Below are 23872 nucleotides of genomic sequence, written 5' to 3' on the forward strand. Positions count from 1 at the left end.
AATTTTCTTTGTTTTTCAACATGTGAGGATGTTAAAACTTATTGTGTCATCTGGGGAAAAGAATAAAGAAAGCGTAAAAATCTAATTTTTAGAAAAATTTATTTAAATGTTCGCCCAAAGTTAGAAAAACCTGGAAATTTCTCCAAAATGTGACAAATCAGGCCGTATCTTTAGGTGGCCATGTCTTGCCCAAATACTTGTTTTGACATATTTTCTTAAACATGCACTTCTGGGTTTTATCTTGTATAGGCCTAAACTTATGTTCTTTTCATTGATGCCTAGCAAGCCAGTGTTCCTGCACTAAACCAATAGCTGCGGTCTGTAACGTAGTTAACGCAGCAACTTATGCAGTACATTGCTCTGAACCCCCACGAGGTTATACGGGGTAACATTGCCCGCTCCATGACCTGATGTCACTTCATTTGGTCAGAACTCACATAGCTGATGCTATCAGACACAAACGTGTACTGCTTGCCTACTGCCATCCAGTCATGTTTAAGCAAAAACTATCATGCGGCGGCAAGTGGCTGATCGTGAACGAGGTTTTGTTTGATTTTGGTTGCCTCCAGATTCGTGAGCCAAGCGAAACTATTTTTTATGTTTCAAAAGTTTTTGTATGGCAAATACTAATTGAGTTCAAGATCCAATTTATAGCATCATTTGAAAAGCTCACAGCTTGTGATGTCCTGGTCTTGTAGGGTACAACACTTTCAATAACTTATAAACTGTAGCCTGTATCTGTGATGATGAACCACTGTAGCAAAGCGTCCCAATTTTGAAGAGGAACAATCGCGATCGCTCTTTCCATTTGCTGTGCTGGTAAGCTAATCCCAACACTACAAAGTTGCGCACATTTCAAAGCCATGTGAACCATCTACAGTGCAGCGCATGTATATTATAATCTACGTGGACTTGCACTATATGAAACTTAATATTTATAAGAGTTTCTTGTAGCGTCGCATTTAAAGCAGGTATGCGAAACATGCAACTGAAACGTTTTCTTGAATATATTTTGCCTTTTTCAATCATTTTGGACTATATTGCTGCGTGTATTTTTGCACTGTATGGTCACTCGATTTGTTCAAAGAAGAACAGATGATTCAAGCTTCTACAACTTTACCATTTTACTGGAGCTGCTGATTTGTTGAATTCCCATGGAATTGTAAATTCAAACAACTAATAAATATCGAATCTAGTATTTGCAGTCAACGCATCCGTAGCGGATCTAGAAAATATTTAGAAGAATGTCACTGAAGTTCCGTCAAAGCAAGAATTTGTTGTAAAAATAAGTAATTAAAAAATTTGGAGAAAAACAACCTTTGGTTAGGAGTCTGAGGGCTTGCTTACATAAATCCTTACAAATTTTACTTCATTTTGGTCACTTTTGCGTATTTTATGACTCAACAATAGCTAGCTAAGATGTTGCAATTTTTTGTTTACATCGTTCTCTTTGTGTTTGACTATAATGGTCAATTTTCGATGAAGTTGAAATTAAGTTTTGGTTAAATGTTGACCTGAATAGACCTGCATATTTCTCAGTTTTGGAAAAGACATGTGACCAAGTGCCTCTGAACACATCATGCGGCGAAGTAAGTTACAGCGTCTATCTTGACAAAGTGTAAATGCAGAAGTATCTTTTTAATGGTTTTCATTTTTTCTTGGTCCAATTGCTAAGAGTTAGCTAGGATGTTTTTATACGTAAAACGCACTTTGCTTTATAACAAGACATCAACTGCCACTGAGCAACACGACCAGAATTGCTGACTTTGGCGCGAAAGCAAACAATTAATCATGTTTATGTTAGCACTGCGGTTTTTGAAACGATGTATCGACGAGGCTACTACTCTTGTTAGTTGTTACCATTGCATGAGACTCGTTTTTGCGTACGGTATTCTAAGATCGTCCGACCCAGAAAAAATAAGCTTTCTTTCGAAGTTTAATTCTGGTAATTTTTCTTTATATTTGTAGAGGCATAGCAGCTAAAATATGAAAAAAACATATTACAGTGCAGTTACACAATACATGAGACAAAGTGTTACACACATATGGCTACCCACATGAGACAGATGAAGGCAACTTGTTGAAGCTATGTAGGCTATCTAGGTAGCTGATTTGCTGCGTTGCACGAAGTCCGCCGAGTTAGCTCAGTGTTTACCCGCTCGACTCATGATCCAGCGCCGCTAGTCGGCTCTCGGGGTGTGCACTTGAGCAATTCATTTCAGAACTGCTTTTCATTCAGTGACATCTAGTGGATGGAATAGTTACCTGGCAACAACTATCGGAAGCTTTCACTTCTTTCAATGTCCGTAACAGGCCCTGCGTTAGAGGTTCAAAGCCTCTACAGCAGTGGTTCTCAACCTTTTTTAGCACGGGGGCCAAATTCAAAACTTGAATTTTGTTCAGGGCCGCAACAAAGCAAATGCAATTTAATGTGCTTTGACCCGGCTTTGACTTATAAAATTTCTCAAAATGAGGAGCATTATTGAAAGATGCAGTAGAGTAGACCTACTCAAAAGCTGGTCAAATGATGGTTCGTCAATGGGTTGTGATGTTTGAATCTAATTCCAACCATTTTGCTGAAAAGTGCTTATTTCATACAAGTTATGTTGAACGGTGGTTCAGGGCTACCAGCACCCGTGGCTCAGTGGTTATCGCCTTCGGCTCTGGTGCTGGTAGCCCTGGGTTCGATTCCAGGTCGGGTCATACCAAAGACTTTAAAAAGGGTACCGATTGTGTTCTTTCTTGCATAAAGCAGTGAGGATAAATCGGGTAATAATCTGGTGACGTATCACCCTCTTCCAATCTGCTTAGAGCCAGCATGAAAGCAGTACGACTCATAAAATCACATGGAACACTGTCAAGTAACTCATGTTGAATGCGCAATCTGCTGCAAGCGGAGATAGCGAATGATTATTATGTTGAACGGAGACATTTTTCACGGCCCATGTCTCCATCACGTGACCGTAACACAGGTACTTTGGACTCCTATGCGCGGTCTGCCCGTAGGCAGAGCGGATAAACTCTGGGGTCTCCCACGAGAAAGAGAAACTTAGCTACAAGCAGTGATGGGCATTATCGGCGATAAATTTTTATCGCTTATCGTTATCGCTCAATTATTTTTTCAGTTATCGTTTATCGCCAAAGGCAATATTTGATTATCGCCGATAAATTTTATTTTGGATTAACACACAAGTGGAAAGATCATGAAAAGTAATATTTTTACTAGCCACCTAGTTAATGAAACTAAAATTAAAACCAGTTCTTCTTCAGTGCCTGAAGTGTGTGTGCACAGGTCGTTATCAGGGGAGGGGGCACGCCCACCTGCAGCGACAGCCCTGACAACACAATAATTTTTAGAGTTGCAAATTGCAATGCAATGAAATGCATGCAGCAAGTCTCTTGTTGTTTTGCTGCAATTACATTGGAAACATGGTCTTTCGCGCCACCTCACGATCAACTATTTTAGTCTTGTGTTTTCTTTTTTCGTTGGAAGTGTTAGTTTTTAGTAATTGTCTTAAAAAAATAAAATCTCTCTCGCCAAAACATGAAACTTATTGTTTTAAGCGCATTAAATCTTTAGATGAGTAGATTAACTAAAATTGCAAAAACTTGCCTTGAGACGTGCAGTTACGCCACAAACTCAGATTAAAAGACAAAATTCACACACAATAACAACACAAGATCGGTTATAGAGTGTAAGATCGATTTTTTTCTAGCTTGGCGATATAAATTTAATCCAAAAATAATAACCGAATGCATAAGTGCCATTTAACTTAAAAAGTTAACCCATTTGTGCCGAAAGTGAAAATACTTAAAAAAAATTTCGGAAAATTTAAATATTGCATAATTATGACCTAAAAAACATATCACAATTATTTTTTTCCTAATTGTGTTTGTACTTTTTGAGAAAAAGGCCGTCCTATATATAAGACGCTAAGCAAATCCGTTATCAAATTTCACAAGTTTCTTGTGCGTAATGCGTAAGCGTTATTACGTTTTACTTATCGCTCAAAGTGATAAATGGGAAATGTCTTGTTCATGTCTTGTCATGTCATTATTGTCATCGAGCATTTTATTGAAATGAAAGTTTAAAAAATATAAAGATGAAAATAAGCAAAGTAACACAACATCACTGAAACAAGTCTGTGATATTATCCTCTATCACTAGGCTCGACCGCAAAGGCAATCCGACTGTTGTCGAATATAGATGGAAATGGTTTATTAAATTGGAGCGAAATAACAATGATACTTGACGTTTTTGCCAACAGTCTCTCAAACCACAATCCCGAGTGATCAGAACAGGAGTGTGATCAAAGAAGTCGTTTTCTGAAATAACATAAAAGCACAAATCACGCATTTGCCTAAAACTACAGTACAAGGCAATAATGATTAATGTGAGTTTTTTACATTGCTACATCCATCGTGAATATGCGTCGACCTTTAGCGCTTTACGGACAGATATTGTGAATTAAATCAGCAATAAATTCCACATAATTAAAATGTCCATACCAATTTTTGCCAAGTAAGCCGGTGAATTGCGACAACAGCAACAGTCTGAAATTCTTTACACAGGATTCCAATGCGGTTACAATTCAGCTATAACAAATGAAATTAACGCGTTACGATACGTCGAAAATACGTAGATCATGCACAATAAAGCTGTGTCATTAAGTAAGCCCTTTTACAAGTGAACACAGCGCGTACAAAACTGATAGTGATAGATATGTTCAGCTTAGATACGTCAGACTATTAACACATACAGTAGCAAAGGCTAAATTTACAAATTAGCAATCAATTTGTACGGTACTCACATGAAGCAATCTCTTTAAAGCTGCTTGCCCGAATTCTACAAATCTCGACTTACTAAATAAGTCCGAACTGGCTGACAAAACAACCCAAGTTCACAGATGAACAGAACTTTTGCCCAACGTTGGCTACAAACTGTCTGATAATATTTCAGGCACAAGTGGGCTTATTTAAGATAAATTTTTACATGTTTTGAAGTTCCCAAATTATAATAAAGAAGCAACAAATCGAACACAATATTTTCCATGAATCACGGAATGTTGTTTCCGTACGCGATAAACTAAGATCCCAAGGGACGATGATTTCAATAAATCGTTACGTCACAATAAACTTGGAGCCACCGTGTTTTGCAAGGGCATATGAAATCACCAAAATGTTTTCCAAAATAAAGTGTTTTTTCTATATTGTTTTAAGCTAAGCAACTTTCCAGTACATCAATTACGGTTGATCAATCGCCAGGAGAAAGCTACTATGCCGTCAAAGAAGGGCATTCGTCAATATATTGCCACTCGTAAACACGTAAACTTCAAAACTTATGCAGTGAGGAGAAAATATCTTACACTCCCTCCAAAAATAGGAAAATATGCAAGCCTATTTTTAACGTGAAACAAGATATTTTCGCAATTACTAAAGGGCAAAAACTACGGCTGCAATACTGAAGCGAGTCATAAAACACAAATACACAACATTATGTATCTACTCATTGTTGTCTCCACACCGCATGCAGGAACGACAATGCGTAGATACCGCGAAAAATACAATCCACAATTGACTTCCGGCACATCGGGTTCCCGCAGCAACGGATCAGCAGAGCGTTCATAAATCAGCAAAGCGTCTATTATTTACCCTCAAATCCAGGCAATTGCTTCGTAGAAGCGCATGAAATCGCAGTTCTTGCACTGCTTCGATCTATACAGTATTTGTGTCGATAGCGGTATCATTTGAGGCCTCGGCTGGCTTGCAGATAAGACACAGCTTTGCAATCGGCCTTCTCAGGATGCCGGTACCGACTCGAACATCTACTTGTCGCACTACTCCGTGCTTATCTGGATATGTATGGATGATTCTTCCCATAGTCCAACGTCGTCGTGGAAAATTATCGTCAACAATTAAGACGACGTCATTCGTCTCGAAGTTGCATTTTCGGTCCGGCCATTTTTGTCTCAAAGCGATTGTTGGTAGATACTCCTTTTTCCACCTTCGCCAGAACTCATCGGCTAGGAAATGAACTCTTCGCCATTGTCGTCGCGCATAGCAGTCTTTTTCGTTTGCCTTCACGGAAAGCATTGGAGGATCACTCTCCAAATTGTGTCGTAATAAATGATTTGGTGTCAGTGGTTGTTGATCCGTCGAATTGTAGTTCACTGGAACCAGCGGTCGTGAGTTCAGGATGTTCTCCACTTCAATCATGAAGGTGTTCAGCGTGTCGTCCGTCAGTGTGCCGAACTTGGAGAGCATAAAATCGAGAATCCGTCGAACCGAGCGGATCATTCGTTCCCAAACGCCTCCGAAGTGAGACGCCCCTGGTGGATTGAAATTCCACCTCATTGCTTTTCGTCGAAAGTATTGTTCAATGCTGGGGTCCTGTAAAGATCTCAAACAATCCTTTAATACGCGATGTGCACCGACAAAATTGGTGCCATTATCACTAAACACTTCCTTAGGATTTCCCCGTCTGGCAGCGAACCGTCGAAAAGCATTAAGAAATGCGTCAGTAGACATGTCATTGGCAATCTCTAAGTGGACTGCCCTCATAGTTAAGCAAGTGAAAATGCATCCATACCTTTTTACCATGCTCCTTCCCTGCTTAACCATGAAGGGTCCGAAGTAGTCGATTCCAACAGAACTGAAAGGAGGTTCATCAGAACGTAGACGAGCAGCAGGTAGATCAGCCATCTTCTGTTCTCCTCTGGGCGCATTGAACTTACGGCAGGTGACGCAGCGGTTAACTATTTTGCGCACAGCGGCGCAACCCTTAAGAACGTAAAACCGCTCGCGCAAAGACGTCCAAGTGTGTGCTATTCCTGCATGCCCAACTCCACGGTGGTGCTTCAAAATAAACAAATCTGTTAATTGACTCGAGTACGGGAGAATAATCGGATGTTTAACATCGAAGGAAATTGCTGCATTCTCCAGGCGTCCTCCTACCCTCAGGATGCCTTCGTATAAGATTGGGTTGAGCTTGTTCAAACATTTGGCTTGGTCCGATTTCTTCAATTCACGCCGTACGGCTCGTGTAGTAAGTGGCTCTTCCTTTTGCAATATCTTAATAACAGGTGAAAATGCGCGATGTTGCTCGAGTTTGATTAAGGAGATTTCTGCAAAGTTTAGCTCATCTACTGTCAGCTTTGACGTGCTAACAGAGTCTTTTGATTTAAGAAAGGCCTTAAAGCGCAAAAGCCATGCCACTGACACTTTCAACTTCTCCAAGCAAGAATACCTATTGATTAAATTTGAAATCAAATCCGTGTCACTGCTCTTACAAGCATTGACAATTCGTTTCCGTTCTACAGGGATAAATTCTTTAGGCAGCATCGCGTCTTTTTTCTCTGGCGCCTGTGGCCAAGCAGTCTCGTCGCCCCACAGAAACTCGGGTCCAACAAGCCATCTGGACTTAACGAGTTCTTTTACAGACAGGCCTCTAGATGCGACGTCTGCAGGATTAAAACGCGTATTTACGTGTCTCCATTGGCATGGCTCGGATTGTCGATGAATTTTTGCGAGTCTATTCGCGACAAACGTTGGAAAGCGCTTGCTTTCGTTGCATATACTTAGGCGCACAGCACAAGAGTCAGTCCAAAATATTGATTTCACATCTGGAAGGTCTAATTGCTTTCTAATCCATTCATCATTCTCGGCAGAGAGCACTGCTGCTGCCAACTCAAGACGTGGAATGCTTTCCGTCTTTGGGGGGCTAACTCTAGCCTTTCCATACAGAAAAGCACAGTGGACGTCATTTGTTTCGTTGATAAGGCGCAAATATGATACAGCGCCATAGCCTTGGCTAGAAGCATCAGAAAAATGATGCAGTTGGTATTCCTTTACCTTTCCGAATTGCAACGGTTTTAAACAGCGCGGCAACGTAACACTTTGCAATTCGGAAAGTCGTGAGAACCACTCCCTCCATTCGTCCACGTCAATTTGGGGCAACTGTGTATCCCACCCCAAGCCCTTTTTTATCAAGTCTTGTTGCAAAATGCGTGCAACAAGGATTACGGGAGCTACGAACCCGAGGGGGTCATAAAGAGTCGATACGGCGGATAAGATGTTTCGTCGAGTGTATAAACGTCCTTTCATAACGTCTATAACGTTGAAACCAAACTTATCGTCCAATACTGACCAGCTAACCCCTAGCACACGTTCATTTTCCTCTTCAGGATTACCTTTATTGAAATTAACAATTGACTTAGCTCGTTCTTCCTCCGGAATTCTTTCGATCACGTCCTTGTTGTTGGATAGCCACTTGGTCAAACGAAATCCGCCAAGTTGCATCATTTTTCGTAATTGGTCCATTAAGTCGATAGCTTCTTCTGGAGTCTGTGTGGAGGTCAAGCAATCGTCCACATAGAAATTCCTGTTGACCACCTGGGAAACTTTAGGGTCAAACTTACCTCCGAAGTCCTTTGCCACCTGTTTAAGACAGAAACCAGCACAACTAGGGGAAGAGGTGGCTCCAAAAAGGTGCACTAACATGCGGTGAGGAACGGGCGATCTAGACAAATCTCCATCGGGCCACCAAAGAAATCTCAACGCGTCGACATCTTGCTCTTGCACGCGGACTTGGTGGAACATAGCTTCAACATCAGCTATGAGAGCGACCGGATCCAACCGAAACCTTGTCAATACTCCAATCAGACTGTTAGTTAGGTCTGGCCCTTGCAATAATGCATCGTTCAGTGACGTCCCTCTATGTTGGGCCGCACAATCAAAGACAATTCTTAATTTACCTGGCTTGTTTGGGTTGAAGACTGGATGATGAGGAAGATACCATGCCGCATCTGTGTTCTCGTTATCACGGACCTTCTCTGCATAGCCTTTATCTAAGTAATCTTTAATTTTGTTAGTATATTCTTTGTAAAGTGTGCTGTTTCCTTGTAACCGTCTTTTAAGAGACCTTAGTCGATTCTCTGCCATGTGCAGACTGCCATGCGGCAACTCTGTTCCAAGACGCCATGGCAGAGGCAAGTAATAGTGTCCTTCGTCATGTCTCACTGTGGACCTCATAAGAGCTAAAACCTTCCTGTCCTCCGCTGAGGTAGGGAAATCCAAGTCTCCGGAAATCATCGGGCGATTCTGTAGTTGGCTCTGGCATATTCGGTTGACCATCGCCAATTTTGAGTTTGGCTGCTCGATTCCGGGCCCTATCACACTCCAACCTAAAGGAGTCTTCACTGCACAGGGCTGTCTTCTCCCTCCAAACCTAGAATCTAAATTCCTATGAGCGTATGGGACGTCAGTGCCAATCAACAATGCAACCTCTTCAGTATCCAGGTGAGGAAATTGGATACCCTTCAAGTGAGGCCATGACTCTAGATCTGAATCCGATAATGGACGATTGGTTCTGAACGCCAAATCGTCCAGCGACACCGCTTGTCTAATCTCCAGCTCATCACTGTCATCTAGCGGCCGAATTTTAAAATCTACTTTTTGGCAATCGATCGATCTCGGTCTTTGGCCAACAGTTGTCAATTGGATTCTGTCTGGCTGACCTCTTAAACCCAATCTCTTGACCAGTGACGTGGTGCAAAACGTGGTGTCACTTCCTGTGTCTAAAAATGCGTTAACGGTCAAGCATTTATTTTCGTTATAAACCTTGACCGGGATAACGCAGAAAAAGAAATTCTTTCGTTCCTCAGACAGCGTTTCGCACTTAGCAATGGTGGCTGGCCTGCCATTGTTGCTATTTCCTATGGTTTGATCATTGTTACTGGGACCTCGTGAAAAGCCAAGCTGCTGCCTCGGGCCAGTAGGTCTCATTTCCTCGTGCAGCAGAGTGTTGTGGCGACGTCCACAACCCTTTACTGTGCAAGCCGGCGGTCTATCACAAGACCTAACAACGTGCTTGTCGCTGAAGCAGTTGTAACACCTTCCTTTGTATCTGATAAAGTCCCTGCGATCAGAAATTGACTTTTTCAGAAATTCATTGCATCTACCTATTGGATGCGGTCCGTTGCAAAGGTAGCATGCCATCCTCGGCCGTGAAGCAACCGTCGCTTCAACGGCAGAACAAGAGCTCTTCTGGGTATATCGGGGGCTGGCTGGGGCCTTTTGATCTCGTTTCACCGACCTGCACAGTAAACCTCCAAAAGCGTTTAATACTCTCGATTCTTCTTCCACAAACCCTACAAAGTCGTTAAATGTAGCTTGTCTCCCTGACTGCAGCATAATGTTAGCAGTGCGGCGCCTCCAGCCCTTCTGCGTTTCCATCGGCAACTTGGCAGCCAGCATCACCATGGTATCCACTGTGTTAAGGTCGCCCAAGTTTTCGAGCTTCCCTAGCACCAGTGAACACTGACGTAAGAGTTGGGAATAATCGCGCATGCCCAACGCGTCTTCGCTCTTTATATCAGGCCTTCCCATGAGCCTTGTAACGAAAGACCTAGCGACAATATGGGGCACGCCATAATTGTCGTGCAGAAGTTTCCTCGCTTCTGCGTATCCTCCACTGGAGTCGATAATCGAACAATGCTCGATTAAGTGCTTGGCTTTCCCTCGGCACTGCTGCAATAGTAGAGTCATTCGCATTCCATCGGTGTGAGCTCGACTCTCCAAGTGGGCCTCGAAATGGCGAATAAAGGTCCAATACTCAATTGGCTCGCCTGAAAATGTCATGTGCTCTGGCTTAGGCATGCACATGCCCTCGCCAACAGCTTTCACGATGCAAGGCAAAATTTCAGAGTCCGAGGGCTGAAAGCTAACAGTTTTATTTACTTCAGTCATAGCACGGTCAGGCTGGAATTCCGGCACCTTTCCTATACCGAGATCCACCTGACCCTCATGCCTACTGGCATCCGCTCTACCAGATAGCGCAAGACCAGGCTGGCAGTCCGGCACTTTCGGTGTGCTAGAATCCACTTGGTCCTCGCATAGGCTTGCTAGAGACGTGGACCGTCTGCATTCTTCAGACTGGTCCAAAACTTCTAACTGCGCTTTTGCTGTCTCGACAGCCAATTTGGCCTCGAACCTTTCCCTCTCAGCCCGTAGTCTTTGATCTTCTTCGATGTTTTTCAACTTAAGTTCGGCAAGTTTCTTGGCTAGTGCCGCCTCCGTTCTCTGCCTTTCACTGACAGACGTGCTACAGGAAGAGCGAGAGCGGCTAGACCTCTTCGATCGGCGACTATACACCACACTCGCCGCTGGCGTTTCTCGCAAAGCTGAACGTTCGACATGCGGCTCGGGTTCGGCGCTCAGTTCTGCTCGAGCAACGCTAATGTCTAATTTCCTTTGAATCCAAGCCTGCTTCATCGCCTCTAGTTCGCAAAACTCATCATTTGCGTATTTAAAAGTTTTTAAGTGAGCCTCCATCATTGGTAACAGCCGGTCATAAACTCGCTGAAACGACTCTTCAGCGTTTTTAAATTCTACAAGACTCTTAGCTTTTGCAGCTTTCTGGCACAAAACGAACCAAGAGGCTAACCTTTTGTCTTCTCGCGTTGCTTTGTCAGGAGAGAATTCCTCGACATGATGAGTTTCCGGCGAAACCGACGCTGAAACCGATGGAAGGTTCTGGGTTTCCTCAGAAGATGGATTTTCCTGCTCATTTGGAGTTTCTGTTGTTTGAGACATCGTTATTTACAGTAGTGCTGAAAGTTTCAATGTAGAAGATGAGAAGTAATCAACAGCAAATATTGGCACAAGTCTACGAAGGATAATAAAGTAACAAAGGAATGGGAAGCCTAAAAATCACCTATCCAGGGACAGTTTCTTGATATGTAATTTGTAAAACAGTGGTCAGATTGTCAGCAAAGACACTAGAAATAATTTGCGAAATAGGCAAAAGAAACCAGAAAACTAGTGTGCCGACTTTAGGGGACGAGAAACTAAATATTGTCTACCACAGGCAATAAGAAACAAGAAAAACTATTGCCGACCCACGGCAGAAAATTGAAAACTAATGTGATATTATCCTCTATCACTAGGCTCGACCGCAAAGGCAATCCGACTGTTGTCGAATATAGATGGAAATGGTTTATTAAATTGGAGCGAAATAACAATGATACTTGACGTTTTTGCCAACAGTCTCTCAAACCACAATCCCGAGTGATCAGAACAGGAGTGTGATCAAAGAAGTCGTTTTCTGAAATAACATAAAAGCACAAATCACGCATTTGCCTAAAACTACAGTACAAGGCAATAATGATTAATGTGAGTTTTTTACATTGCTACATCCATCGTGAATATGCGTCGACCTTTAGCGCTTTACGGACAGATATTGTGAATTAAATCAGCAATAAATTCCACATAATTAAAATGTCCATACCAATTTTTGCCAAGTAAGCCGGTGAATTGCGACAACAGCAACAGTCTGAAATTCTTTACACAGGATTCCAATGCGGTTACAATTCAGCTATAACAAATGAAATTAACGCGTTACGATACGTCGAAAATACGTAGATCATGCACAATAAAGCTGTGTCATTAAGTAAGCCCTTTTACAAGTGAACACAGCGCGTACAAAACTGATAGTGATAGATATGTTCAGCTTAGATACGTCAGACTATTAACACATACAGTAGCAAAGGCTAAATTTACAAATTAGCAATCAATTTGTACGGTACTCACATGAAGCAATCTCTTTAAAGCTGCTTGCCCGAATTCTACAAATCTCGACTTACTAAATAAGTCCGAACTGGCTGACAAAACAACCCAAGTTCACAGATGAACAGAACTTTTGCCCAACGTTGGCTACAAACTGTCTGATAATATTTCAGGCACAAGTGGGCTTATTTAAGATAAATTTTTACATGTTTTGAAGTTCCCAAATTATAATAAAGAAGCAACAAATCGAACACAATATTTTCCATGAATCACGGAATGTTGTTTCCGTACGCGATAAACTAAGATCCCAAGGGACGATGATTTCAATAAATCGTTACGTCACAATAAACTTGGAGCCACCGTGTTTTGCAAGGGCATATGAAATCACCAAAATGTTTTCCAAAATAAAGTGTTTTTTCTATATTGTTTTAAGCTAAGCAACTTTCCAGTACATCAATTACGGTTGATCAATCGCCAGGAGAAAGCTACTATGCCGTCAAAGAAGGGCATTCGTCAATATATTGCCACTCGTAAACACGTAAACTTCAAAACTTATGCAGTGAGGAGAAAATATCTTACACTCCCTCCAAAAATAGGAAAATATGCAAGCCTATTTTTAACGTGAAACAAGATATTTTCGCAATTACTAAAGGGCAAAAACTACGGCTGCAATACTGAAGCGAGTCATAAAACACAAATACACAACATTATGTATCTACTCATTGTTGTCTCCACACCGCATGCAGGAACGACAATGCGTAGATACCGCGAAAAATACAATCCACAATTGACTTCCGGCACATCGGGTTCCCGCAGCAACGGATCAGCAGAGCGTTCATAAATCAGCAAAGCGTCTATTATTTACCCTCAAATCCAGGCAATTGCTTCGTAGAAGCGCATGAAATCGCAGTTCTTGCACTGCTTCGATCTATACAGTATTTGTGTCGATAGCGGTATCATTTGAGGCCTCGGCTGGCTTGCAGATAAGACACAGCTTTGCAATCGGCCTTCTCAGGATGCCGGTACCGACTCGAACATCTACTTGTCGCACTACTCCGTGCTTATCTGGATATGTATGGATGATTCTTCCCATAGTCCAACGTCGTCGTGGAAAATTATCGTCAACAATTAAGACGACGTCATTCGTCTCGAAGTTGCATTTTCGGTCCGGCCATTTTTGTCTCAAAGCGATTGTTGGTAGATACTCCTTTTTCCACCTTCGCCAGAACTCATCGGCTAGGAAATGAACTCTTCGCCATTGTCGTCGCGCATAGCAGTCTTTTTCGTTTGCCTTCACGGAAAGCATTGGAGGATCACTCTCCAAATTGTGTCGTAATAAATGATTTGGTGTCAGTGGTTGTTGATCCGTCGAATTGTAGTTCACTGGAACCAGCGGTCGTGAGTTCAGGATGTTCTCCACTTCAATCATGAAGGTGTTCAGCGTGTCGTCCGTCAGTGTGCCGAACTTGGAGAGCATAAAATCGAGAATCCGTCGAACCGAGCGGATCATTCGTTCCCAAACGCCTCCGAAGTGAGACGCCCCTGGTGGATTGAAATTCCACCTCATTGCTTTTCGTCGAAAGTATTGTTCAATGCTGGGGTCCTGTAAAGATCTCAAACAATCCTTTAATACGCGATGTGCACCGACAAAATTGGTGCCATTATCACTAAACACTTCCTTAGGATTTCCCCGTCTGGCAGCGAACCGTCGAAAAGCATTAAGAAATGCGTCAGTAGACATGTCATTGGCAATCTCTAAGTGGACTGCCCTCATAGTTAAGCAAGTGAAAATGCATCCATACCTTTTTACCATGCTCCTTCCCTGCTTAACCATGAAGGGTCCGAAGTAGTCGATTCCAACAGAACTGAAAGGAGGTTCATCAGAACGTAGACGAGCAGCAGGTAGATCAGCCATCTTCTGTTCTCCTCTGGGCGCATTGAACTTACGGCAGGTGACGCAGCGGTTAACTATTTTGCGCACAGCGGCGCAACCCTTAAGAACGTAAAACCGCTCGCGCAAAGACGTCCAAGTGTGTGCTATTCCTGCATGCCCAACTCCACGGTGGTGCTTCAAAATAAACAAATCTGTTAATTGACTCGAGTACGGGAGAATAATCGGATGTTTAACATCGAAGGAAATTGCTGCATTCTCCAGGCGTCCTCCTACCCTCAGGATGCCTTCGTATAAGATTGGGTTGAGCTTGTTCAAACATTTGGCTTGGTCCGATTTCTTCAATTCACGCCGTACGGCTCGTGTAGTAAGTGGCTCTTCCTTTTGCAATATCTTAATAACAGGTGAAAATGCGCGATGTTGCTCGAGTTTGATTAAGGAGATTTCTGCAAAGTTTAGCTCATCTACTGTCAGCTTTGACGTGCTAACAGAGTCTTTTGATTTAAGAAAGGCCTTAAAGCGCAAAAGCCATGCCACTGACACTTTCAACTTCTCCAAGCAAGAATACCTATTGATTAAATTTGAAATCAAATCCGTGTCACTGCTCTTACAAGCATTGACAATTCGTTTCCGTTCTACAGGGATAAATTCTTTAGGCAGCATCGCGTCTTTTTTCTCTGGCGCCTGTGGCCAAGCAGTCTCGTCGCCCCACAGAAACTCGGGTCCAACAAGCCATCTGGACTTAACGAGTTCTTTTACAGACAGGCCTCTAGATGCGACGTCTGCAGGATTAAAACGCGTATTTACGTGTCTCCATTGGCATGGCTCGGATTGTCGATGAATTTTTGCGAGTCTATTCGCGACAAACGTTGGAAAGCGCTTGCTTTCGTTGCATATACTTAGGCGCACAGCACAAGAGTCAGTCCAAAATATTGATTTCACATCTGGAAGGTCTAATTGCTTTCTAATCCATTCATCATTCTCGGCAGAGAGCACTGCTGCTGCCAACTCAAGACGTGGAATGCTTTCCGTCTTTGGGGGGCTAACTCTAGCCTTTCCATACAGAAAAGCACAGTGGACGTCATTTGTTTCGTTGATAAGGCGCAAATATGATACAGCGCCATAGCCTTGGCTAGAAGCATCAGAAAAATGATGCAGTTGGTATTCCTTTACCTTTCCGAATTGCAACGGTTTTAAACAGCGCGGCAACGTAACACTTTGCAATTCGGAAAGTCGTGAGAACCACTCCCTCCATTCGTCCACGTCAATTTGGGGCAACTGTGTATCCCACCCCAAGCCCTTTTTTATCAAGTCTTGTTGCAAAATGCGTGCAACAAGGATTACGGGAGCTACGAACCCGAGGGGGTCATAAAGAGTCGATACGGCGGATAAGATGTTTCGTCGAGTGTATAAACGTCCTTTCATAACGTCTATAACGTTGAAACCAAACTTATCGTCCAATACTGACCAGCTAACCCCTAGCACACGTTCATTTTCCTCTTCAGGATTACCTTTATTGAAATTAACAATTGACTTAGCTCGTTCTTCCTCCGGAATTCTTTCGATCACGTCCTTGTTGTTGGATAGCCACTTGGTCAAACGAAATCCGCCAAGTTGCATCATTTTTCGTAATTGGTCCATTAAGTCGATAGCTTCTTCTGGAGTCTGTGTGGAGGTCAAGCAATCGTCCACATAGAAATTCCTGTTGACCACCTGGGAAACTTTAGGGTCAAACTTACCTCCGAAGTCCTTTGCCACCTGTTTAAGACAGAAACCAGCACAACTAGGGGAAGAGGTGGCTCCAAAAAGGTGCACTAACATGCGGTGAGGAACGGGCGATCTAGACAAATCTCCATCGGGCCACCAAAGAAATCTCAACGCGTCGACATCTTGCTCTTGCACGCGGACTTGGTGGAACATAGCTTCAACATCAGCTATGAGAGCGACCGGATCCAACCGAAACCTTGTCAATACTCCAATCAGACTGTTAGTTAGGTCTGGCCCTTGCAATAATGCATCGTTCAGTGACGTCCCTCTATGTTGGGCCGCACAATCAAAGACAATTCTTAATTTACCTGGCTTGTTTGGGTTGAAGACTGGATGATGAGGAAGATACCATGCCGCATCTGTGTTCTCGTTATCACGGACCTTCTCTGCATAGCCTTTATCTAAGTAATCTTTAATTTTGTTAGTATATTCTTTGTAAAGTGTGCTGTTTCCTTGTAACCGTCTTTTAAGAGACCTTAGTCGATTCTCTGCCATGTGCAGACTGCCATGCGGCAACTCTGTTCCAAGACGCCATGGCAGAGGCAAGTAATAGTGTCCTTCGTCATGTCTCACTGTGGACCTCATAAGAGCTAAAACCTTCCTGTCCTCCGCTGAGGTAGGGAAATCCAAGTCTCCGGAAATCATCGGGCGATTCTGTAGTTGGCTCTGGCATATTCGGTTGACCATCGCCAATTTTGAGTTTGGCTGCTCGATTCCGGGCCCTATCACACTCCAACCTAAAGGAGTCTTCACTGCACAGGGCTGTCTTCTCCCTCCAAACCTAGAATCTAAATTCCTATGAGCGTATGGGACGTCAGTGCCAATCAACAATGCAACCTCTTCAGTATCCAGGTGAGGAAATTGGATACCCTTCAAGTGAGGCCATGACTCTAGATCTGAATCCGATAATGGACGATTGGTTCTGAACGCCAAATCGTCCAGCGACACCGCTTGTCTAATCTCCAGCTCATCACTGTCATCTAGCGGCCGAATTTTAAAATCTACTTTTTGGCAATCGATCGATCTCGGTCTTTGGCCAACAGTTGTCAATTGGATTCTGTCTGGCTGACCTCTTAAACCCAATCTCTTGACCAGTGACGTGGTGCAAAACGTGGTGTCACTTCCTGTGTCTAAAAATGCGTTAACGGTCAAGCATTTATTTTCGTTATAAACCTTGACCGGGATAACGCAGAAAAAGAAATTCTTTCGTTCCTCAGACAGCGTTTCGCACTTAGCAATGGTGGCTGGCCTGCCATTGTTGCTATTTCCTATGGTTTGATCATTGTTACTGGGACCTCGTGAAAAGCCAAGCTGCTGCCTCGGGCCAGTAGGTCTCATTTCCTCGTGCAGCAGAGTGTTGTGGCGACGTCCACAACCCTTTACTGTGCAAGCCGGCGGTCTATCACAAGACCTAACAACGTGCTTGTCGCTGAAGCAGTTGTAACACCTTCCTTTGTATCTGATAAAGTCCCTGCGATCAGAAATTGACTTTTTCAGAAATTCATTGCATCTACCTATTGGATGCGGTCCGTTGCAAAGGTAGCATGCCATCCTCGGCCGTGAAGCAACCGTCGCTTCAACGGCAGAACAAGAGCTCTTCTGGGTATATCGGGGGCTGGCTGGGGCCTTTTGATCTCGTTTCACCGACCTGCACAGTAAACCTCCAAAAGCGTTTAATACTCTCGATTCTTCTTCCACAAACCCTACAAAGTCGTTAAATGTAGCTTGTCTCCCTGACTGCAGCATAATGTTAGCAGTGCGGCGCCTCCAGCCCTTCTGCGTTTCCATCGGCAACTTGGCAGCCAGCATCACCATGGTATCCACTGTGTTAAGGTCGCCCAAGTTTTCGAGCTTCCCTAGCACCAGTGAACACTGACGTAAGAGTTGGGAATAATCGCGCATGCCCAACGCGTCTTCGCTCTTTATATCAGGCCTTCCCATGAGCCTTGTAACGAAAGACCTAGCGACAATATGGGGCACGCCATAATTGTCGTGCAGAAGTTTCCTCGCTTCTGCGTATCCTCCACTGGAGTCGATAATCGAACAATGCTCGATTAAGTGCTTGGCTTTCCCTCGGCACTGCTGCAATAGTAGAGTCATTCGCATTCCATCGGTGTGAGCTCGACTCTCCAAGTGGGCCTCGAAATGGCGAATAAAGGTCCAATACTCAATTGGCTCGCCTGAAAATGTCATGTGCTCTGGCTTAGGCATGCACATGCCCTCGCCAACAGCTTTCACGATGCAAGGCAAAATTTCAGAGTCCGAGGGCTGAAAGCTAACAGTTTTATTTACTTCAGTCATAGCACGGTCAGGCTGGAATTCCGGCACCTTTCCTATACCGAGATCCACCTGACCCTCATGCCTACTGGCATCCGCTCTACCAGATAGCGCAAGACCAGGCTGGCAGTCCGGCACTTTCGGTGTGCTAGAATCCACTTGGTCCTCGCATAGGCTTGCTAGAGACGTGGACCGTCTGCATTCTTCAGACTGGTCCAAAACTTCTAACTGCGCTTTTGCTGTCTCGACAGCCAATTTGGCCTCGAACCTTTCCCTCTCAGCCCGTAGTCTTTGATCTTCTTCGATGTTTTTCAACTTAAGTTCGGCAAGTTTCTTGGCTAGTGCCGCCTCCGTTCTCTGCCTTTCACTGACAGACGTGCTACAGGAAGAGCGAGAGCGGCTAGACCTCTTCGATCGGCGACTATACACCACACTCGCCGCTGGCGTTTCTCGCAAAGCTGAACGTTCGACATGCGGCTCGGGTTCGGCGCTCAGTTCTGCTCGAGCAACGCTAATGTCTAATTTCCTTTGAATCCAAGCCTGCTTCATCGCCTCTAGTTCGCAAAACTCATCATTTGCGTATTTAAAAGTTTTTAAGTGAGCCTCCATCATTGGTAACAGCCGGTCATAAACTCGCTGAAACGACTCTTCAGCGTTTTTAAATTCTACAAGACTCTTAGCTTTCTGGCACAAAACGAACCAAGAGGCTAACCTTTTGTCTTCTCGCGTTGCTTTGTCAGGAGAGAATTCCTCGACATGATGAGTTTCCGGCGAAACCGACGCTGAAACCGATGGAAGGTTCTGGGTTTCCTCAGAAGATGGATTTTCCTGCTCATTTGGAGTTTCTGTTGTTTGAGACATCGTTATTTACAGTAGTGCTGAAAGTTTCAATGTAGAAGATGAGAAGTAATCAACAGCAAATATTGGCACAAGTCTACGAAGGATAATAAAGTAACAAAGGAATGGGAAGCCTAAAAATCACCTATCCAGGGACAGTTTCTTGATATGTAATTTGTAAAACAGTGGTCAGATTGTCAGCAAAGACACTAGAAATAATTTGCGAAATAGGCAAAAGAAACCAGAAAACTAGTGTGCCGACTTTAGGGGACGAGAAACTAAATATTGTCTACCACAGGCAATAAGAAACAAGAAAAACTATTGCCGACCCACGGCAGAAAATTGAAAACTAATGTGATATTATCCTCTATCACTAGGCTCGACCGCAAAGGCAATCCGACTGTTGTCGAATATAGATGGAAATGGTTTATTAAATTGGAGCGAAATAACAATGATACTTGACGTTTTTGCCAACAGTCTCTCAAACCACAATCCCGAGTGATCAGAACAGGAGTGTGATCAAAGAAGTCGTTTTCTGAAATAACATAAAAGCACAAATCACGCATTTGCCTAAAACTACAGTACAAGGCAATAATGATTAATGTGAGTTTTTTACATTGCTACATCCATCGTGAATATGCGTCGACCTTTAGCGCTTTACGGACAGATATTGTGAATTAAATCAGCAATAAATTCCACATAATTAAAATGTCCATACCAATTTTTGCCAAGTAAGCCGGTGAATTGCGACAACAGCAACAGTCTGAAATTCTTTACACAGGATTCCAATGCGGTTACAATTCAGCTATAACAAATGAAATTAACGCGTTACGATACGTCGAAAATACGTAGATCATGCACAATAAAGCTGTGTCATTAAGTAAGCCCTTTTACAAGTGAACACAGCGCGTACAAAACTGATAGTGATAGATATGTTCAGCTTAGATACGTCAGACTATTAACACATACAGTAGCAAAGGCTAAATTTACAAATTAGCAATCAATTTGTACGGTACTCACATGAAGCAATCTCTTTAAAGCTGCTTGCCCGAATTCTACAAATCTCGACTTACTAAATAAGTCCGAACTGGCTGACAAAACAACCCAAGTTCACAGATGAACAGAACTTTTGCCCAACGTTGGCTACAAACTGTCTGATAATATTTCAGGCACAAGTGGGCTTATTTAAGATAAATTTTTACATGTTTTGAAGTTCCCAAATTATAATAAAGAAGCAACAAATCGAACACAATATTTTCCATGAATCACGGAATGTTGTTTCCGTACGCGATAAACTAAGATCCCAAGGGACGATGATTTCAATAAATCGTTACGTCACAATAAACTTGGAGCCACCGTGTTTTGCAAGGGCATATGAAATCACCAAAATGTTTTCCAAAATAAAGTGTTTTTTCTATATTGTTTTAAGCTAAGCAACTTTCCAGTACATCAATTACGGTTGATCAATCGCCAGGAGAAAGCTACTATGCCGTCAAAGAAGGGCATTCGTCAATATATTGCCACTCGTAAACACGTAAACTTCAAAACTTATGCAGTGAGGAGAAAATATCTTACAAGTCATTGCGGAATATGATATTGCTTGAAGCATTTAACATGCAGACCGACATCACATTTTTTGCATTTTGTAGTAGTTTTTGCATGACAATAGGCGGATCGAGCTGCGTGGTAAAATTATGCTAAATACAGTATAACCTTTCTCATTTACTGTAGCCTACCTATGCGACATAGCCTACCTCAATCAAATATTTTTATTCCCACTAATACAGTGCCTACATTGTAATTCTTATCTCAACAACTCAGCGTTCTGCCATTGCTTTAATGATGGTGTTCACAAAGAAAACAAAAAAAAGTTATCTGAAATTATCAGTAAATTACGATAATTATGTTATTGTTCTTAAACAAACACGACCAATTTGACAAGCTTGATGGATTTCACAGTATGCACATTTTTACTGCCAATAACGCTTAAGATTACTGATAAATTTTCAAGCATTTTGCGTTTTTTGGAATTTTTTCAATTATTGCTGACTTTGCTGTAAACAGCCCTTTAAGCAGAAAGCAAAATACAAAGTTTGGAATTTTTTATGGTATTTTCATTTGATTTAATTATTTTGCCTACTGCACGTAAGCGGCAGTGTAACTCAATTGATAAAAGCATCCAACTGGTATCTGAAGGTATAATTATTAGCGCGGCGGTTACCTCAGTGGTTTGATTCTGGATCAAGAGGTTGAAGATTCGATACCCACTGCCGCTGTTGCGATTCTATTTATGCATAACTTACAAAAAGTTTTGTCCCTTTACAGTATATTATGTTTGATTTTTCGGCATGTTGATGAAAACAGTTCGTGCTGCATGGGATGGGGCAGCGCTAGTCAAGAAAAAAAAAATATCGTTATCGGACATTATCGGCGATAATTTATCGTTTATCGTTATCGCTTAACTTTTTTTTGATTTATTGTTTATCGTTATCGCTTTAGGCATTTTTCGTTTATCGATTATAGTTATCGCTTAACTGAAAAATGAGTTATCGCGCCCAACACTGGCTACAAGGAACACTTAAATTCTCGTGGAAGACGATAAATAAATAAAATCTGGAGCGAAGGCTCAACTAGGTCTAATTGGTGTAAAGAATGGTGGGAACAATCGCCTACCGGTACATTTACCTACTGGAGCTTCAGTGCAGTAGTAAATCATACATTAGACATGAACGCCTCGTTACTATATAACTAATGCAGGGTGGTGATTTTTCATTCGTGGTACGCAAGGAACTACATTTGGGTTTCACCCATCTTGCCAAAGTGCTCGATCTGCAGAAGCGGTGAGCTATGCGCTGGAGCTTTCTCCCAAAAAAGGTCTTCTTCACGGAAAGCGTAAACTCTGGAAGTATTGGCGATGTCTCAACAGCTTAAGAACTGGTATTGGAAGATGCAGGGCCGGATTTAGTGAAGGAGGGCAGAGGGTCCAGGTGCCCCGGGCCCCCCTTTTGAAGGGGCCCCTCAACGTGGAAAAATGTGATTTTTTTTTTTCTTTTAGCCTTTGAAGTTTCTGCAAAATGCTGTGCAGTTCAGTGCTGGATTAATGCTACTGTAGACGTAGAGGTGGTTTTTGCACGGGGGCCCCCGATGTAAAAGTGCTTCAGGCCCCCCATCAGCTAAATCCGGTCCTGGAAAAATGTAAGACGTTGACACGACACTGAAGATAGCCTATATATTCTTGGAAAAGCACAAGTTGTAAATGTGGACAGGAGTAAACGATGCAACATCTCCTCGAATGCCCTGTCTTAAAAGCAAGATGCTCTGCACAGGATTTAGCTGAGTTCAACGATAAAGCAAGAGCTTGCGTGATGCTCTGGGCTACGGCCGTGTGACACACGATCAAGCAGAAGATTGTGAATGTATTCAGTCAGTGAAATTAAAAAATATCTTAACGATTGTGTATGCAGTGGTGACCTTAAAGTTTTGTGGGCCCTGGGCAAGAAGCAGTGTTGTACGCGTCAACGAAATAAATTGACGGCGTCAGCGTCAGCTCGAATTGCCTAAAAACTTTACGGCGTAAAGTAGGCTAGCCTACTGCGTCAGCTCCTAAAGAAATTGACGGCATCAGCGTCAGCGCTAATTTCTATCGCTATTTTAGCCAGGGTCTCACAAAACGGAAGTATTTCAACCAAGTTTAGGCTAACAATAGCTATGAATAAAGAGCAAGTTGAAAGAATGTTTTCAATGGGCAAAGACATATTGAAACCAAAACGCAGCAAAATGTCAGATGAACACTTTCAGACGCTTGTGTTTCTTCGTGGAAATTCAAAATGAAACTTGTTTGTTTCGAGTGGTTTATACAGTAGGCACTTTAACAAGCAGATTTCTAATAAACCACGAACCAATCAGAAGCTACGCTGTTCATGACGTTATCAAGGTTGCGTTTGGGAAGAATAAATGAAAAACCCATATTGGTTGCCTATTAAATGAAAAACGCATATTGCCATCGGTTGACTTGGCGCATTGGGTTAGGGCGGTGGTAGTCATTACATTGACGTAGGTTTGATTCCCTTCCTTCTAAAGCTCTTCTTTCTTCTGTAATTACCAAACAAAGTTCAAAGTAATAATTAATTCCAAAACAAAACTTCGTTCCTAAACTTCTCATCAAATTTTCCTATAATTCAACTGATGATCCACTGGGATGCACGGTGTGACAAAACATTTTAAATAAAGTAAACAATATCACACCAAATCAGAAGAATCGGTTTACTTAAATACAGAGCTTTCGCCACACAAGTGTGGCTTCATCAGTATAAACTGCAACGATAATTAAGAATGATATACTATTAAGATGGTTATAAAATTTAATGAAAGTGTTAAAAAGTAGATAATGTAGTAAAAGAATAGAAAAGATCAAATATTATACATAACTATAAGACTTTAGGTCAACACATCAGATAATAAGATGATAATCAACATGTAAAAATTCAAATCTATTAAAATTGTAATTGAAGAGAACTTTTAACTATACAACTAGTT

The 23872-nt window shown here is 42.5% G+C and overlaps 2 protein-coding genes across 6 annotated transcripts; both read right to left on the minus strand.

Moving 5' to 3' along the window:
* Nucleotides 1–4194: 4194 nt before the first annotated feature.
* Nucleotides 4195–11829, minus strand: LOC145780516 (uncharacterized). 2 transcript variants are annotated; one of them, XM_082592135.1, is made up of 3 exons: nucleotides 4812–11829; nucleotides 4510–4596; nucleotides 4195–4326 (listed from the first exon to the last, which is right to left on the minus strand). In XM_082592135.1, exon 1 carries the CDS (start codon nucleotides 11590–11592, stop codon nucleotides 5716–5718), a length of 5877 nt encoding a protein of 1958 aa, XP_082448261.1. In that variant the 5' UTR covers nucleotides 11593–11829; the 3' UTR covers nucleotides 4195–4326; nucleotides 4510–4596; nucleotides 4812–5715. The 2 variants fall into 2 exon arrangements, with proteins under 2 accessions (XP_082448261.1, XP_082448262.1); XM_082592136.1 differs by lacking the exon at nucleotides 4510–4596.
* Nucleotides 11830–11971: 142 nt separating this feature from the next.
* LOC145780517 (uncharacterized) lies at nucleotides 11972–21100 on the minus strand. Of its 4 annotated transcripts, XM_082592139.1 has the most exons (3): nucleotides 20357–21100; nucleotides 20055–20141; nucleotides 11972–19871 (listed from the first exon to the last, which is right to left on the minus strand). In XM_082592139.1, exon 3 carries the CDS (start codon nucleotides 19358–19360, stop codon nucleotides 13493–13495), a length of 5868 nt encoding a protein of 1955 aa, XP_082448265.1. In that variant the 5' UTR covers nucleotides 19361–19871; nucleotides 20055–20141; nucleotides 20357–21100; the 3' UTR covers nucleotides 11972–13492. The 4 variants fall into 4 exon arrangements, with proteins under 4 accessions (XP_082448265.1, XP_082448266.1, XP_082448264.1 ...); XM_082592140.1 differs by lacking the exon at nucleotides 20055–20141; XM_082592138.1 differs by having other exon boundaries at nucleotides 11972–20141.
* Between the last annotated feature and the right edge of the window lie 2772 nt (nucleotides 21101–23872).

This window comes from Aplidium turbinatum, chromosome 12, assembly GCF_918807975.1.
Source record: "Aplidium turbinatum chromosome 12, kaAplTurb1.1, whole genome shotgun sequence".
Taxonomy (NCBI): domain Eukaryota; kingdom Metazoa; phylum Chordata; class Ascidiacea; order Aplousobranchia; family Polyclinidae; genus Aplidium; species Aplidium turbinatum.

What these genes read in the sequence shown, in the direction of transcription:
- LOC145780517 (XM_082592140.1), bottom strand. Translation starts at nt 19,360, where the DNA reads ATGTCTCAAACAACAGAAACTCCAAATGAGCAGGAAAATCCATCTTCT.
- LOC145780516 (XM_082592136.1), bottom strand. Translation starts at nt 11,592, where the DNA reads ATGTCTCAAACAACAGAAACTCCAAATGAGCAGGAAAATCCATCTTCT.